Source organism: Cibotium barometz, chromosome 65 (assembly GCF_041138505.1).
Source record: "Cibotium barometz isolate CiBa-2024 chromosome 65, ASM4113850v1, whole genome shotgun sequence".
Classification (NCBI taxonomy): domain Eukaryota; kingdom Viridiplantae; phylum Streptophyta; class Polypodiopsida; order Cyatheales; family Cibotiaceae; genus Cibotium; species Cibotium barometz.
This window is the reverse complement of record NC_141110.1, coordinates 20496759-20514274: the sequence shown is the minus strand read 5'-3', so window position 1 is coordinate 20514274 and position 17516 is coordinate 20496759. Positions and strand designations below refer to the sequence as shown.

The 17516-nt window shown below is 45.5% G+C and overlaps 1 protein-coding gene across 6 annotated transcripts in view; it reads right to left on the bottom strand.

Moving 5' to 3' along the window:
• The window catches only part of LOC147603031 (putative sugar phosphate/phosphate translocator At3g17430), a 90492-nt gene extending 74971 nt beyond the window's left edge, over window positions 1-15521 (bottom strand). Inside the window, exons 1-6 of one of the 6 annotated variants that reach the window (XM_086797461.1) lie at window positions 15398-15512; window positions 14443-14706; window positions 14022-14260; window positions 13469-13924; window positions 11439-11627; window positions 11211-11318 (exon numbers count right to left, since the gene is read on the bottom strand). In XM_086797461.1, the coding sequence (XP_086653587.1) occupies window positions 11211-11318; window positions 11439-11522 (192 nt within the window). In that variant the 5' untranslated portion in view covers window positions 11523-11627; window positions 13469-13924; window positions 14022-14260; window positions 14443-14706; window positions 15398-15512. Of the gene's footprint in view, window positions 1-11210; window positions 11319-11438; window positions 11628-13468; window positions 13925-14021; window positions 14261-14442; window positions 14707-15397 lie in introns of those variants that run through there. The other 5 variants (XM_086797460.1, XM_086797462.1, XM_086797463.1 and 2 more) reach the window with 5 other exon arrangements.
• Between the last annotated feature and the right edge of the window lie 1995 nt (window positions 15522-17516).

The following is a 17516-nucleotide window of genomic DNA, read 5'->3' as shown; positions in this document are numbered from 1 at the left end:
ATATATATGTTTATATATATCTATCTATCACTATATATATATATGTTTATATATATATATATATATATATATATATATATATATATATATATATATATATATATATATATATATATATAAACAACCTCTAACACGCCTCTAACGTCTCTAAAAAATACGACTCTTTCGAGGCGCGTACCATACCCGCCTCGTACCAAACGCCTCTGACGCCTCTTAACAACCTTGGCCTCACGTTCCTTCCGAATCAAGGGTAACTCCCCTTCCTCTTAACTTCGGCTGTGGAACCCCAACAACAATGAAATCAGCAAGGTCGTAAGACTCCAAAACAGATTCCATCATTACCTTCCATATGCCGTAGTTGTTCCCGTCCAACTGACGGTCCACTGGGAACGTGGGGAGTGTCGGGATCTTCACATGCTTCTCAGCCATCTCAAGTAAATGTGCCATTGCCGGGGTGTAACTGAAAAGGGAGGGTGGGTGGGAAAAAATGAGGAACTAAACCTGCAAGTGGCTGTCCAGCAAATCAGCCCACCTTCCGCTTGCTTCTCCTCTTCCCGTACGGCCCAAAACAGTCCTCCAATCAGCAACAAAACATCCCCCCTCTTGCTCACACAGCTCCCAAGATCTTCCAAGAGCTTAGAGCTCTGATACCATGTCAGAATATGTAGCGGAGATGAGGACAAGATCTGAAAACACTAGAGCAAGTGCACTGCAGAAAAACACAGAAATAGAGAGGGAGAGAGAGAAGCGTATAACTCTGCTATATACACAAGAGAAAATGCCGAAATCTGAATACAGAAGTGTGGGGGGTAAGCGGCCATTTTATATGGCCCCATCAGCCAGTCGGCCTGCTCAAAAGACAGCCGACAGCCACATAAATGTCCACGACCTGCTGCAACTCCAGTCGGCCAGCATACAGGGAAGGTCGGGGAGCAGCAAGGTCAGTCGGCCAGTGTCTGGACCAGCCAACAAGCACAAGACAACCTCCCACACCTGGTAAAAATAGGGAAAAATATCGAGTGGGGAAAAATGAGAAAACACCTAAATCGGGCAGGCACACCCACCACAAAGGTCCAGGAGATGACTGCTAACAGAGATGCTTCTCCTCCGGCCGGCCGCTCTGCGAGGAGAAGGCTATCTCATACAAGGGGGGGGGGGCGGGGGGACAACCACACAAGTGGTCTGTAATGCCAAATGGGGTCACCGCCTCTATCTGTGAGGAAAGGGCCATGCCTCCAAAGTCCCGCTTTCGCATGCGGTCAGAATCTCCCTGTAACTTCCCCCATTGACCGCGGAGGGTGTGAATAATGTCAAGCCATATACTCCTAATGGTCTCAGCCGGTGGAATGGGGGTACCCTCGAGGCCTTGCTGCATCTAGCACACCAAATGTGCTAGGCTGCGATGCTGTTGCAAATCTCCCATCTCTGGCATGACCCTAGCTGCCAGTCACCTATAGGAGGGGCTGTGACTGGTATTGCTGCAATACGATGGTGAGAGATCTGAAGGGCTAGTCCTCCCCCATCCTCCTCATAAGCCCTAATCGCTCCAGCCTCTGTGGCCCAAGTGACAGTGCCCCAAGTGATGATCCGGGTCGATGCCCTGTCCATAGTGAAGATGCGGACAATCTGCTGCCAAATCTGTTAAGCCTTCGGGCAATCCCAAAGGCAATGTCGTTGAGGCTCCTGATGGTGGCGCACCGAGGACACAAGCTGCCGATTGACCTGCAATCGCCAGCCAAGTACCAACCGCCAAACTCCTCTGTGCCATCAGCCAAAGAAAGAGTGATCTTTCTAGGCCGAAAGCTGTCCCAAAGCCTCTTCCAGAAGTTTGAAAGGAAGCATTGTGATAGGCCCCGAGACTGCCAACGTGCTGCTGCTTCCAGTGTGCCGTCTATCTCAGGCAATTGGATCCTGCGGCCTAGCTACACTGTATATGCAAAGAAGGGGGCATCCAAAGTCTCAAGGGTACAAAGTAAAATGAAATGAACCGGAAGAGTATAGAGAGAGCTCCAAAAGTGGGTATAAAAAACATCATCATCCTAGTGTGTTTGAACTTTGAACTTTGAACTTTGGGTCTTGAAAAAGGCTTAAGGGAGGGAGGGAGAGAGAGAGTGTGCATGAGAGGGGCTGCCTTGGGCCCTTAAAGTCCCCCGTCTAAAGACTCAAACCAGCCAAAAATAATAATAATAATAATGTGGGCACCTCGATCAGGCAGTCGTACGCCTCATATGCCTCGAACGCCTCTAATCGTTAGAAGCGCGCCTCGTAACAACTATGCGTGAGGCACAGGCACAGTTATGGGATTGTGTCAATGCCAGAGTCAGTTCTTTCATTTTCCTCAATTGCACACCACAGGGATCAATCATATCAAGCATATGACGTTGGCCAGAGGTATTTGGCAGCATTTGGCTTCTCTCTACAACAGGGTATCGCCCATGAAGAGGATCTCCTTGGAAGTTCAGATGCGATTGATGAATCCTGCAAAGTCGTCGACGATGTGGGAGCACATCAACAAGCTGCAAGCTCTTCAGCAGGAAGTTCTCCAGGCTGGGAAAGAGATATCATCGAAGGATATGGCCATAACGTTGCTGTCACATTTGCCCTCTTAGTACTCAACATTTTACTCTTCGTTGATTACCAGTGGCAGGCTCAGCACCATCACATGGGAGGAGCTTGTGCCCACGGTCTTGGACCAGGAGAAAAGATTTACGAACCCTCCACAGGGCGGAGGTTCTGAGGCATTAACTGGCCAACGGTCGAAAGGCCGGAATAACAACAAGAAGGGCAAAGGGAAGGCTTCATTGGAGAAGTCTTCTAAGAAGAAGCCCGACGCAGACCGAGAGAAACTGAAGGCCGAGAGGACCTGCAATGATTGTGGCGAGAAAGGCCACTATTGGAGGAAGTGTCCCAAGCGGACTGGGAAGAGTGCTGATTCTTCAGCTTCAGCTACAAAGACTCCAGCCTTTGTGCACTTAGAGATGATGAACACAGATGCTTCATCTTCTTCGAGCGAGGAGGCAATTGGCTTCACCACAAAGGATACTCGGGAATGGATTCTTGATAGTGGTGCTTCCAGGCACATGACTCCTTCCCGTGACTTCTTTCTGGATCTTAAACGGCAGGCAGGTCGCATTTTCATTGGCGACAATTCCACAATTCCGATACACAGTGAGGGCTAGATGAAGATCATTCCCGATGGCAAGGGGGGTAAGCATTCCTCTCATGTTCTTTACGTCCCAACACTTGGTTTTCATCTATTGTCAGTGCATGAGGTATGCAAGACTGGCTTCCGGGTGGAGTTTCAGGAGCATTCTATTGCTCTAAGGGACCGCGAGACTGGCTAGGCTGTTTGGGAAGGCGGCGTGGAGAATGGTATATACAAACTCTCTGCACTCTCCTCTGTGACAGGTCCTCAGGTTAGTGACTTGTGGCACTTTCAGTTTGGCCACTTAAATGTGGATGCACTGCGGCGAGCTTTCCGGGACCAAATGGTGGTTGGCTTGCCAAATGTTGGCAACAGCAAGGACGTTGCAGTTCTTGCATACGTGGTAAGCAACACAGGGAATCCTTTCCGAAGCAAGCTTCCAGGTGGGCTTCGAAACCATTCGAGTTGGTACACACTCACTTGTGTGGACCTATGCAGATAGCATCCTTGGGAGATTCTCTATACTTCATGCTCCTTGTTGATGATTGTTCCAGATTCACATGGGTCTATTTCCTTTCTTAGAAGGACCAAGCTTTTGCTCGGTTCAAGGAGTGGCATGTGATGGTGGAGAAAGAGTCTGGATTGCAAGTGCAGACTCTCTAGGCTGACAAAGGAGGTGAATTTTCTTCTAATGCTTTCGTGAGATTTTGTGCAGAACATGGCATCAAGAGGGAACTGGCCAATACACGTTCGCCATCAGAGAATGGACTAGTAGAACGAAAGAACAAGACTGTGGTGGAGATGGCGAGGACGATGCTAGAGCATCGTGATCTTCCTCATCCACTGTGGGGAGAGGCTATGGCTACGGCTGTCCATATCCTCAACCAGTCTCCGACGACTTCAGTACCGAACACGACTCCCTTTGAGGCATATTCTGGCAGGAAACCTGATGTCTCCCATTTCCGTGTGTTTGGGAGCAATGCGTATGTTCACATTCCGAAGAAGCAGAGGGGGAAGCTCGACTCAAAGTCCCAAAAGCTTATATTTGTGGGATATAATTCTCTTTCCAAGGGATACAGGTTATTTGATCCAGACAGGAACGAGATTGTTGTCAGCAAGGATGTGGTCTTTGATGAGCATGTTCCGGTTACTACTATTGATGAGCCGCCACTTCTTGGAGACCTTGAAACCGGCCTTCAAAAACTTGACGGGCGGTGAAACAAACACTCGCACACAAAACACTTCAACACCTTTGAGGACCTGAAAAGGAAAACAAACAGGGGGAGCTAGAGTGCTCCTGCAAACAATACACGGACACCAATTGGCCCCAAAACGCAGTGGCGCCCCTTGCGGTATTTCTTTACTTGATCAAATTTGAGTACAAAGTACAACTTCTAGAATCCTCTACTAACAGGATCCCTTGTAGTTTCACCCAAGACTTCCAAATGAGAACTCTCGTTATTACAGCACAACATACCATAGAGAAGGCACACCTGTACAACACCTCCCTGCTTTCCAAAGGTCTTCTCCATCTCTAACATGGATCCTTCAAACCTTTTCCCAAACAGCAGTAGGGCTGTACCATATCACATGTCCCTCCCTAATACCTATAGCCACAGCTTGCATGTAACCTCGAGAAAAACTATACCCTGTTCACATGAATCCAAAGACATGTTTTCCACATGAAACCAAAGAACTGTATCCGATAAACTAAAGACCTGTATTCCATAAACCATAGGCATGTTTCCTCGAAACCAAAGTCCTGTTTCCTCTCGAAAAACAATGTCCTGTTTCCATGAGAAAACCCACAGATACACCATCCAATCACGGTGCCAAAAACCAGGGTTGTTTTCCATAGCAATACCCTGTGCTTTTTCCATATCCCAGAGAGAGAAAGATAGAAGACATGTCAAGCAACCCCTGAATACACATAGTTTCAAGACGAAGAGGAACAACACATCTCTTCCATGAACATCGTCCCGTGTATATGTAGCTTGTTCTCCTGTATCCAAGTCTCTTCAACAGGGCCTGCAAATTCATGATGAGAGAGAGAGAGAGAGAGAGAGAGAGAAAAAGCCTATCTCTATTCTCCTGCAGCCAGCCCACGTGCATCCCATAGAGAGAAAAATAGAGAACTCTCTGACGGAGGTGTCAATGATCTGGCAGACGGCGAGAGCGATCATGCAGGTCTTGCTGGTGCCGAACTGGGCCTGGGCGATGACATCGCGGTTCTGGATGATGGGACGGATAGAGCGCTGCTGAATGGCCGAGAGCCTCTCGAAGCTGTAGGAATGATGCCCCGCAGGAGCTCGTCCCGGATGCCCATTGCATCGAAGCTGCTGTACACCCCTCACCCAGGCTTGTCTCGAAGGCCATACCGTCGTCGTCCGCCGGCGCCCCGTCTCCGCCAATGTCCTGTTGCACGGTACCACAGAGGCCATCGCCCCGCCAACACCACCACCTGTAGCAGTGCTTGCCATAGCCGAAGGAAAACAAACAAAAACACCGACCCCTGCTCTCTCTGTCCAGTGCTACCTACGCTGAAGCTCTGTGTGTCGCTTGTGCTCTTTGGCGACCAGCCATACAAGGAGAGGAAGCGCCCGCACACACCACACGACGAATTCCACCACCCTTCCCTTTTTAACAAGGATGCAATTCAGTTCGCTTTTCTCCAAAAACTAAAAGCAATAGCAAAAGCACATCCTCCAAATAAAAATTATTATTTTATCATCAAAGGTTTAAAACAACCTCAGTCAGTTCAGGACGTTTTAAAACAACCTTAGTCAGTTCAGGAGGTTGAGCCCGCAGATGGAGTTGAGCCCCCACACAAGCAAGAAGCTCCGTGTTCTGTTCGAGTACCCAGCTGGTTAGTGGAGACCCTTCGGGAGTCAGGTGTCACGGAGCTTCCCTCCGAATGGACCACAAAGGACGAACCTCGAAGATCGCACAGAGTCCGTGATAAAAGTCATTCAGCGGAGCTTTTACAGGTAAACTATGCTTTGATGTCTCGTATCATGCGAGACAAAGAGCCCACTTCCGTCAAGGAAGCCCTTGCACAGGATACTTGGAGGAAAGCCATGCAAGTGGAACTGGATGCCATCGAGAAGAACAACACTTGGGAGTTGGTACCGAGGCCGTCAAAACGATCAGTCATTGGTGTCAAGTGGGTCTTTAAGACCAAATATGCGTCAGATGGGTCGGTGGACAAACACAAAGCCAGACTTGTGGTGGTCGTTCTTGCCCTTGCTTCTTCTCAGCGGTGGCCCGTGTATCAGATGGATGTCAAATCTGCGTTCCTTAATGGTGACCTGCAGGAGGAGGTGTATGTTGAGCAGCCTCCAGGCTTTGTGGTTCCAGGATCAGAAGGGATCGTTTACAGGTTAAGGAAGGCCTTGTATGGTCTTAAACAGGCTCTCAGGGCTTGGAATTAGAAGACTGATTCCTTCTTTCTCTGGACTGGATTTCAGAGATCGATCGCAGATCCCAACCTGTATCTCTTTCGGGAACGCGGCATGATTACATTAATCATCGTTTATGTGGATGATCTCATTCTCACCGGCGGACATGTGGAGCACATTCGAGTGACGAAGGCTGCCTTGTCAAAGGAGTTTGAGATGACCGACTTAGGCTTACTCCACTTCTTCTTGGGATTGGAGATCTGGCAGACCGAGAGGGGGTTTTTTGTCTCTCAGCGCAGCGGTATGTTCATGAGTTGCTTGAGGCCTTTGGGATGGAGAACTGCAAGCCTATTACGTCGCCGATGGACCCGAACACGAAGCTGACAGTGAATGATCCTTGTGAGCCAGTTGATGCCTCTCTATACCAGAAGCTAGTTGTTCATTGATCTGGTTGCTGAACACCGGATTGGACTTGAGCTTTTCTGTGGGGCTGTTGAGCTCATTCATACAGACGCCGTTGAAGTCTCATTGGGACGCAGGATTGCGGATCTTGCAGTATCTACAGGGTACGAAGGATCTTGGACTCTTTTACACAGGAGGGGATTGATGGATGGAGTCAGACTCCACGGTTGGAGTGACTCAAATTGGGGAGGAGATCCACATCAGGCTACAATTTTTCCCTCGGCTCAAGAGCAGTTTCATGGAGCAGTAAGAGGACGCCAACTATTGCCTTGTCATCGACAGAGGCGGAGTACCGGGCTGCTTGTGGTGCTGCTTGCGAGGTTGTGTGGCTACGGAGGTTGCTTGGCGAGATGGGGTTTCCACAGAAGGAGCCCACAGTCATCCAGTGCGATAACCAGAGCTTTATAGCTATTGCTCGGAACCCGGTCTTCCATGCCCGGACCAAGCACATAGAGATACAATATCACTTTGTTCGTGAGAAGATCTTGGCTGGTGACATCTTGCTTCTTTATTGTTTGACGGAGGACAATGCGGCGGACCTCTTCACGAAGTCTCTACCTCAGGCTATGCTCTGGTGGCACTCCAGCTCACTGGGGTTGGTTCCACATCCAGGAGCTGAGAGGGGGTGTTGGCAGTCATCTCCTCTCTGTATATTTACACCAGGGCCTCTGTTGTGGGTGTGCCCGCCCGATTTAGGTGTTTCTCATTTTTCCCCACTCTCCATATTTTTCCCCTATTTTTACCAGGTGTGGGAGGCTATCCTGTGCTTGTTGGCTGGTCCAGACACTGGCCAACTGACCCTACTGCTCCCCGACCCTGTATTGGATTTTGCAGTCGGACAGTCATTGCGACCAAATGGCCTAGATGACTGTATTGGATCTCATACTCGGGCGGTCAATGCGACCAAATGGCCCAGATGACTATGGAAGAATTCTCAGGCGGTCCTTGAGGATAGTCTGAGCGGTTTCCTCGGGAACCAAATGACTCAGTACGGTTTCGATGAAACCAAACAAGACAATCCATGAACAGGAGGATCATTACTTGTGCATCGCATACTGATGTATGATTGAATTTCTTCGACTTTGTGTGTTGTTTTTGACGTTTGGACAATGCTTGGATTTATGGCATGTGATAGTCCATGGGCTCCAGACTACCTAGCCAATACCTGGAATACCCAGTAGACACAAATGATGCATACTTGTTTGTTGACTAGCTTCTGTCTAGTTTTTACAGAAGGTGGGTATGCATTTATTATGTCTTAACACATGTGAACCTAAGCAGAACATGTACCATAAAGAACAAGGACATCGATCAAAGAAAGGCATAAAGACGTTGCCAGAGGAGCAGAAGGCACCACATATATGAGGAAAGACCAGATGTACAAGAGCACCAGATGGGACTAGTACCACGATCATATGGCATATTTGTACCCCACAGTTGAGGACAACTCTGATATAAGATGGAGGGAATGTAACTATTTAGCCCTCCAAGCTCTCTTCACATCATAGAACTCATGCCCGGACACATGGACAGGTTGAGGGACACAAGGAAACATGGCTCCTAAAGATGGCCTTGGAAAAAGCACCAAATTTGGTCAAAAAGCAAGAAAAGTCAAACTAGGTTGACCGCGAGCCAAGGGCACCATTGGAAAGAGGAGACTGAGTTGGATTAAAAAGCTAAAAGCCGCTTTTCCAAAAAAACAACTCCATGGCCAAAAAGCAAGGTCCTGAAGCTCTAAAAGCACAAATCAAGAACTTTGGTTATTATTAATAATATTTAAAGAGAAAAGCAAAAGCAAAGAGGCAAAGCAAAAGCAAGGCAAGACAAAAGCAAGGACCCCTATCAAGTATATAAGAAGCTTGTACCCTCATGAAGAATCATATGAATTTTTTGGAGCTTAACCTTGTGGAGAGCAAGAGTATCCTTGTTGAAGATTCATCATCATCATCATCTTCCCTCTCTACCTCCTCACACCGCTTAGCTCCTCCATCTCCGCTGACGGCAGCCACCTCTACAACACCCTCTTCTGTCGCTACCCTGCCTCTTGCCGCTGCCTTAGCGCCACCCTGTAAGCAGTACTGCCGGCTGCTCCACTGTTCCTCCGCCTCTACAACACCTTGCTTCACCATCTCCGCCAGCGTGCGTCTCCCCTATAGCGCCCTGTTTACCTGGCTGCGCCGCCTCTGTGCCGCCTGTAGCCACCTCTGCTACTGCTGCCTTCAGTCACCGCCAACAAGCGCAGCACCGCCTCCTACCCCTTGTGCAGAATCCCAACGGCGCAAGAAAAGCACCGCCAGCCCTTCTGAGCGCTGCCTTGCAACGCCTGCGCCACCTGTTGCCTCCAAAAACACCGACTATGCACCTGTGCCTCTAGCAACGCTGCCGTGCGCCACCTATCAGCTGCCACCTGTGCCGCCTGCTGCCAACTAAAGAAACGCCGCCACCACTCATTGGGAGAAGAGCCTTGGGCTGCCTTACACCATCCTCTCTCATCTTTCCAGCTTCTCTATCCCGGTGTGTGCCTTTTCAAGATTCTTGTCCAGACTCCAGATTGGGTGTAAAGACTTTTGTGGGTATTGGAGAGCATCAGACTTGATTCAGAATTTGATATTGGTACTAGCCCAGTGTAAGACTTTTGTGGGTCATCCTCGTGGTGAGCTCAGCATCAGAGATCTTGTGCCTCAACCCCGACCTCAACATTGGCACTCTTGTTTAATATTGTATTCATTTTTTTGTAGTGGTCCTCCCTTGGAAAAGCCTGTGGATTGTTCCTAAAATAAATTCTTGAAAAGGAGGCGGGGCCTGTTTCCCGCTCAGCATGGTGTACTGTGTGAAACCCCTATACCCATATTTATCTCCCCCTTCTCTCTCTCTATCTATATCTCTGGTACACGTGGTTGAATCCTTCACTCCACGCTCCGTTGGGCTTACATGTGACCAATGCTACCACCAAGTAGCAACTTTCCCACTGAGTTGGGGTGCTGCCACATGGACTTTATCTTGTGGATCTATAATTTTAGCTAAAGGAAAATGTGCTTGAAATTGATGAATAAACTGAGTAACAGCAGCATGATCACACTTACCATCATAATTACTAATATTTGGAGAGGTTCGTATGACAGTGGTGGTAGGGGCAGTGGAGGATGAGGTATTCGGAGCTATCTTGGCGAGGGATGCCAGAATTTGTGCCATCATCTGCTGATGCTAGATTTGCATAGCCTCCCATTTGAGTCTTTGCTGAAACTCTTGGTCAGCAGCTTCTCAACGACGCTAGTCATCCTTATATTTGCGTGTGGCTTCTTTAGCTGGCCCATAGGCATGCAATGCTTATGCTTATGAACCTAATGCATACCTACTACTAAGGCTAGACTTCTACATGCTTTATCTAATGAATTCTCCAAGTGGGTTACAACGACTAACTCCCGACTATCCTCTATGGCTCGGAGACTGACCTACGTAGCTCGTGCCTGCCTGCCCCTGGACCGAGGGCTGGGTCACGACGTACAACAAATATTCCTATAAAAAGGTCCTATTCTGTACAAATGTTTGCACTGATGATCATGCCAGTGTGTCACTGTATACCCCAGTGCAGGGTGCATGTGACAAGCAAGCCAGGAAGTTCCCTTGAAGGGAGGGATCCCCCTTTGAACCCCACCCTTCATTTGTCAAGTTATAGACCAACAAACGTGAGAATACTAAGAAGGGGGAAAACATCATTAGAGACTGCAAATAAAGTACTTTGACTATGAGTAGGCCCCAATCCTAGTCAGACTGTTCAATGAACAAATGGATAGAGGCCTTCCACACGTCTACACCATCAACACTGCTAGCCCTCTTCACAAAGGAGGGATCCAAGAGACTAAAGAACAAATGCAATTGATCACACCATGGCCAAAATCTGTATATCAACCTTGAGCATGATGCCCATGAGGGTAGAGATATGGAGTCAGAGCATCAGCTACTCAATGCCCATGATGGTAGAGATATGGAGTCAGAGCATCAGCTACTCAATGCCCATGATGGTAGAGTTTGACAATGTTCTTGCTATGAGGGCGGATATAACACCAGCATCATTGAGTCCTTAACAAAGGCAGGTCCTAGAAATTCCTAGTAGCTCCAAGGACACAGTTACAAACATGCATCAGAAAACAAACAACAAGCTAGAAAACATCTTTATAATCTTCCTTCAAATCTCAAAAACAAACCTTGAGAACCCGCACAAGGATAAAGGCCACTGCTCCAGAAAACACCATATGAATCATGGTAAGAGTGATAGGGTAAGGAAAGTTGAAGTGCTTTGTAGAGAGTACCCACTGCCATCATAAAGAAAGAAATCAAGTCAAATATGGGCCATGGCCAAAGTACTTAACAATGCTATTGCCTTATGAGATTGATCTATTTGGATGCCCACAGAAAACTAGTATCATCCATACCTTATTGTACAAGATTACCCCTGATGAGAGTGATATGTAGATGAGTAGGTAAAAATATGTCAAGATAAGTGGCTTTGTTATCATTTTGATCAAAGATAATCAACACCACAAAACACCCACACTTCACACTCAGCCTCCTTGAAGAACAAGGTAGTTCCTCCTCATCCCCTTAACTATATACAAAAGCACCTGCAAAGGCATAAATGGAAATACTGCATTAACATGAAACACAAATTTCTACTATGGCACAAACTTGACTAAATTGGGGGTAACATTATGGGTTTAGTTAACAATCAAACTTTAATAACTCCCCTCTCTAATCCAAATTAAAAACGTTGCGTTCACCCCCACTCATTCACGGCTTTGGGAATAAATTGAAGAAGTTGTATCTTCCACATTGAACACAGCATCTTCCACATTGAACACAGCATCAGCATCAACTCAATTCTTTTTGACACACCAGGATACCTACCTTGTGCAAAGTCACAAGGAAGATCAGATGCTCATGATCCCAACGAGGTTTCTTAACCAATACCTATCTCTCCAAGTCAGAATCTTCTAAAGCCTACTAAGCATCTCAAAAAACATGAAATGCTATGTCACGTGCATCCCGCACTTGGATGCCACGTAGACATTTCTGTACAGAAGGTGCAGACCTAGGATGGTGAACTGGTCCCATGTGAGCCCAGTCCGGGACGAGTCAGCCAGGGATCCATCTCAGTCGTCCGAGGTCAGGTGTGCATTGTCCTGCACATGAGTCCAAGGTCAGGTGTGCACTGTCTTGCACATGAAACAGTGCTAGTCCGCGCTGTGAGTCTCCCTCTAGAATGATGTCAGTGGTTCTGTGTATCTGGTATGGTACCGGATGCCAGATCACGGAGTAGATTATGTTTAGGACAAGGGGGCAGCCCATAGGACTACCCCGGATCTGAGTGTGGGCATGGGAATGGTGTAGAACCACCCCCATGAGGGCCAGGAAGGCCCAGGCTGAACCCACCAGCCATGGAGGGGCTGTAGGACAGCCCTAGGGCACAGATCAGGCAATCTCCAGGGGATTACAGCCTTTAGATGGCTGTAGGGCATGTATGGGGCAGCCCATACAGGCTGCCCAGCCTTGGGATTGTGGACAAAAGTGGTGTCTAGCCAATCAGAAGCAGGCGCATCACTTTCAGCCTGTTAGGAAAAAAAGGTAGTATTTTTTGGGATTTAATTCAGCATTTATTGCTGAATTTCACCAGTCCTGGGACATAGCTTGTTTTTTCAGCTGGCCGACTGCTCCTCAGGAGGAGTATAAATAGTGGAGGCCATAATCCCATCATTCATCTCAGTTTTCACCAAGTGCTCAAGCCAAATCAAGGGCCAGTCAAGCCAAGGAGATTGCCAAGCAAAGGGGTGGACTTCTGAAGGTCAAGGGCAAGATTTTCCAGCCAAGAAAAGGTCAAGTTTTCTATATTTATTTTCAGATTTACATCATTCTAATAAAGCAAATACACCATCCGTGGTGGGGGCCCTACAGAGGGTAATTGGGACCCAATACTGTGTCCTCTCCATCTCCCCCTTCTCTCTCTATTTTCTGCACATCTCCTTTCAGTTTGTGCGTTAATTCCGTCGCGAAAAGAGTGCTGATTTCTGAGTTTTGAAGTACCGATCCTTCTCCGAAGCTTCCGCATATTACATGCTATCTCAGAGAGCATTACTAATTATTCCACCATTAAGTGGAAAATCGTGCAAAAAACAAGCCACTTTAAAGGCAATAAACCTCTTTTCTCTTGCAAAAATTACTAATTGTTCAAAATGATTTGCTGTAAACCAGAAATCGCAACAAACAGAGTCTAGGGATAGAAGAAACGTCTTCAAATATGACCCTTTGATGGGGAAGAACGCCCCAAACTAGTATTTATTTGACTTGTTGCTCACACATGCAGCACATTATCAGCCTTGTGGTGTGATTGTGGGTGGTTGTGTGATTTGTAAACATCACATATAAAGCACACTCGATGGAAAATGAATGATTGTTTTCACTCACTCACACAATATTGCTGGATCTGGATTTTGCCCTTTAGATATACTTATCCCAATTAAATGAGTAAGCTGTACACCTGTAAGTCTTCCGTCGTGCACAAAGCGAAGAGACTAGAATGTCATGGACACCATCCATGCAAACCTTGGGCACTCATGGGCACCGCCTGTCTTGAGTAAACCCATACATGTCATAGACTCCTCATGAGTACCACCCATGATCCCCATGTAGATGTCCAGCCATAAAAATAGGAGATGGTGACAACTGCAATCTTGTCCCCACTAAGAGCAGTGCTCCCTCATGCCATTTAGACAAGGGCTTACAAAGGGCCAGTTACCTTGTACGTGCTGTACAAATATATCCGCGTGACATTGGGTGTATTCCTTGAAGCAAAAGTGAGGTTTTTATGTATTTCAGATGCTTTCTCTCCATGGCTAAAAATGTGTCTGCAAATCAATTTGGTACCCTTCATACAAATCAAGGGGAAGAGTATATAACAAAGGAATTTGGTACATGCATGTCTAAAAGAGGCATAACACATCAATGTACAGTGCCATACACACCTTAGCAAAACGGTGTGGCAAAGAGGAAGAAAAAGCCTCTTATGGAGATGGAATATTGCATAGTAAAGGGGCTAGATTTGCCTTTATGGTTTTTGTTTGGAGGTTGTTATATGCACCACTTATGTGCTGAATAGATGCCCCACCAAAGCCTCGCAAACAGTAATGCTTTATGAAGCTTGGAATGGCAGGAAGCCCTCTATGGCTGCATGTGTTCGGATGTCTTGCTTATGCTCTTGTGCCTGCACAAGAGCCAGTTAAATGTATTTTTGTGGAATACGCCCTAGAAAGCAAGGGGTATAGACTCTTACCATCCAGCCACAAAGCAAATTTCGATGAGCAAAGACATCGTTTTTTGTGGAAAACTCGGTTCAACCCATGCTTACATGCAAAAAACAGCAAGGGATACGCCCACAAGATATACCTTTGTGCAATTTGGGTCAACCATATGTAGAGCAATCAAGTGCTCAACAAGGTGCTGTAATTCAGCCCCTATCAGCTGCAAATCAGCCACCTATCAGCTGCAAATCAGCCACCATTGGCTGAGATTCAGCTTGTTTTACAACCCATAGATGAAGTTATTGTGGAGGATACAGTGGATGAGCAACGGACAGTCGTTCAGGAGTCCAACGGGTACCGAGATGGTTGTTGGATACATTACGTGATAGCAGAATGGTAGCTCCTTTGCCTGCACGACACATGTAGGTTCTCATTATGCATCTACTTATGTTATGAATGATGCTCTCATTGCCAGTTCATACAATGAAGAGGAACCTGATTTCTTTGAGGAAGCACACAAAGATGATCATTCGATGCGTGCCATGCAAGATGAGTATGACTAAATCCTTAAGAATGACATGTGGTATTTGGCTGATTTGTCTTATGGCAAGAAAGCAATTGGCATAAAGTGGGCTTATAAGCTAAAGAGAAAGGCAGATAGTAGTGTTGACCGCTACAAGGCTAGGCTTATTGCAAAGGGTTATGCTCTGTAGAAGGACATTGACTACGATGAAAACTTTTCTCCCACATCACGTATGACGTGTATCATCGCACTGACAGTACACCAAGATTGGCATGTACATCGGTTGGATATCAAGACTGCCTTCTTGAACAGTGATTTACATGAAGAGATATATGTATCTCAACCTCATGGTTTTATTTAAAAGGAACAAGAGAAGAAATTATTCAGACTATAGAAAGGTTTGTATGGCCTTAAGCATGCTTCCAAAGCATGATACGAGAAGATTGGAGCATACTTAGTTAAATGTAAGCTCACCCCTTGTGTAGCCATGGAAACCTTAAAAGATGCACAGTATTCTTCAGCAAGAAATGCATGTATGCATAGAAACGCTGTAAAATCACGCAGAGGAAGCAAGAACCTTTGTGAAGCCAAAAGAGAGCACGTGGTCGTGTCGAGAGACCGTCTGTGTACGAAGTTTGCTGGTTCCAGCAATGGCAAGGCTACTTCTTCATTCGCAGCTACGGCTCCGGGCGATATGCAACTTGTTCGCTTTTTATTATTTATTTCGTTGTTTTTCCATTATGTTATATTTTTTTTTTCAAATAAAGGCTGCTTATATTAAGAGATTAGAGAAAGAGATTACAACATATGTTATATTTTTTTTTTTCAAATAAAGGCTGCTTATATTAAGAGATTAGAGAAAGAGATTACAACATATAGAGATTAGAGAAAGAGGTTACAACATATAGAGAGCTCTAATGAGTACAATATCCTTGGACATGATAGTCTCTCTTATCATCAAAAGTTCGTGAATTGCATGACTCAACTGATCCACATGTTTGTCTTTGACTTTGCTGAGAAGCTTCCCTAACTGTGAATCTAGATCTTTCAACCTTCTTTAAATGTATCTTTCACCTGCATGAACCAGATTCTCTTTCAGCTAGATGTTGTTAGTAGGATTACTGTTAAACATGAACTCAAGTCTATGTAACCAAATACACCACAGCATTTCAGTTCTCAAAACTGCCCATAATTCCATGATGCACCCAATGCTTTCTCCTAGTAACAAATTTTTCCATCCTAGAGAGTACCCATTCCAATTCTAAATGCATATGGCCAAGGAATTAAAGCACCCTTTTTCTAGTGGACAGTGGATGAAGATGTGCATTTCATCCTCCAACTCATAGCATCTGTGGCATTTCCCATCTCCAACATTAATTCTGAGAGCTTTTTGTTGTCTCCAAAGAGCTATGTGCATGATCAACCGAGCCTAGCAGACTTTCTTAGGTTCCACATCTTACCAAACAAAAAGTACCATTGAGATCTGTCCATATATTACCATCTTTCTGCCTCTAAGATTGAGCTGTCTTTTTCCATCTATTGAGTTTACCTTAAATTATGCTTAACACCCATTGCCATCTCTGCTTGACAGTGACTCTGAACCCCATAGGTATGCCCAGCAGTCTGAAGATGACACCGTCCTCTAATGTATTACACCCAGCTTGGAACATTTTGTTATATTGATAATTTCAAAGATTTTTATAGTTAATGGATTTCATTAATAAAAATACAAAAATTATAATATACAATTTCTTTCTTTTTTTAAGGAAGGCTTGAAATTAACATGTATACAATTTCTTAAAAACATACGTGTATATGTATAAATATTTATATCTACAAAAATAACATAACTACATTTTCATGTGTACGCACTTCTTCTCATCATAACACCAAAGGGAAGCACCTTTCCTTGGAAGAATATTTTTGTTCTTGTAAACATAATAACATAGATTTGTGTATTTGATTTGTGTACTTGGATTCTCATGGTATGTTTTTTTATCAAAAATATTGGTGTTGTCACTAAACGAGCAGAAAATATAAAACCAAAAATATAATAGACAAAATTCATTGCAATGTTAGCATTAATAGCATTATCCAAACGCTAGATATGGTATATACACAAGTAAAAATATTTTCATTAAGCATTAATTGCCTAGATGGCAGTGTGGCTTTTATTTGGATATATGTGCATACGTAATGACGTTCTGAGAATATACTTCTTGCAGGACAATTGCACTGAATTCTAAGTTATTGGCCCAGCTTTCCACATTCACTGGATTATACATAATAATTATAGCATTTTCAAAAAGAAGGTGTTGGGGCCTCAAGCACAACCTCATCTCAACATCTGCTTTAGTCGCGTCAAAATTTGATTACACAATCGCACGTAAGGAGGGTCTAAGTGGTCCCCAACAAGGTCAACAATTGCACTCAGCCAAAGTTTTCAACCTCATCCTCAACATTTTCTTTGGCCATCAAAACTTGATTACGTAGTTGCACATAAGGAGGGTTTAGGTTATCTCCAACAAGGTCAACAATTACACTATGAAGAGGGGAAGGTGCCAAACCTTCCAACATTTAGATTTATATAGTATGTTGTATCTTCTCCACATTAAAAAATATGTTCTACATCCAGTTCTACATCCAACACGCCAATTGCTTCCATAGTGGACAAATATGCCTTAAGCCCCTAGAGC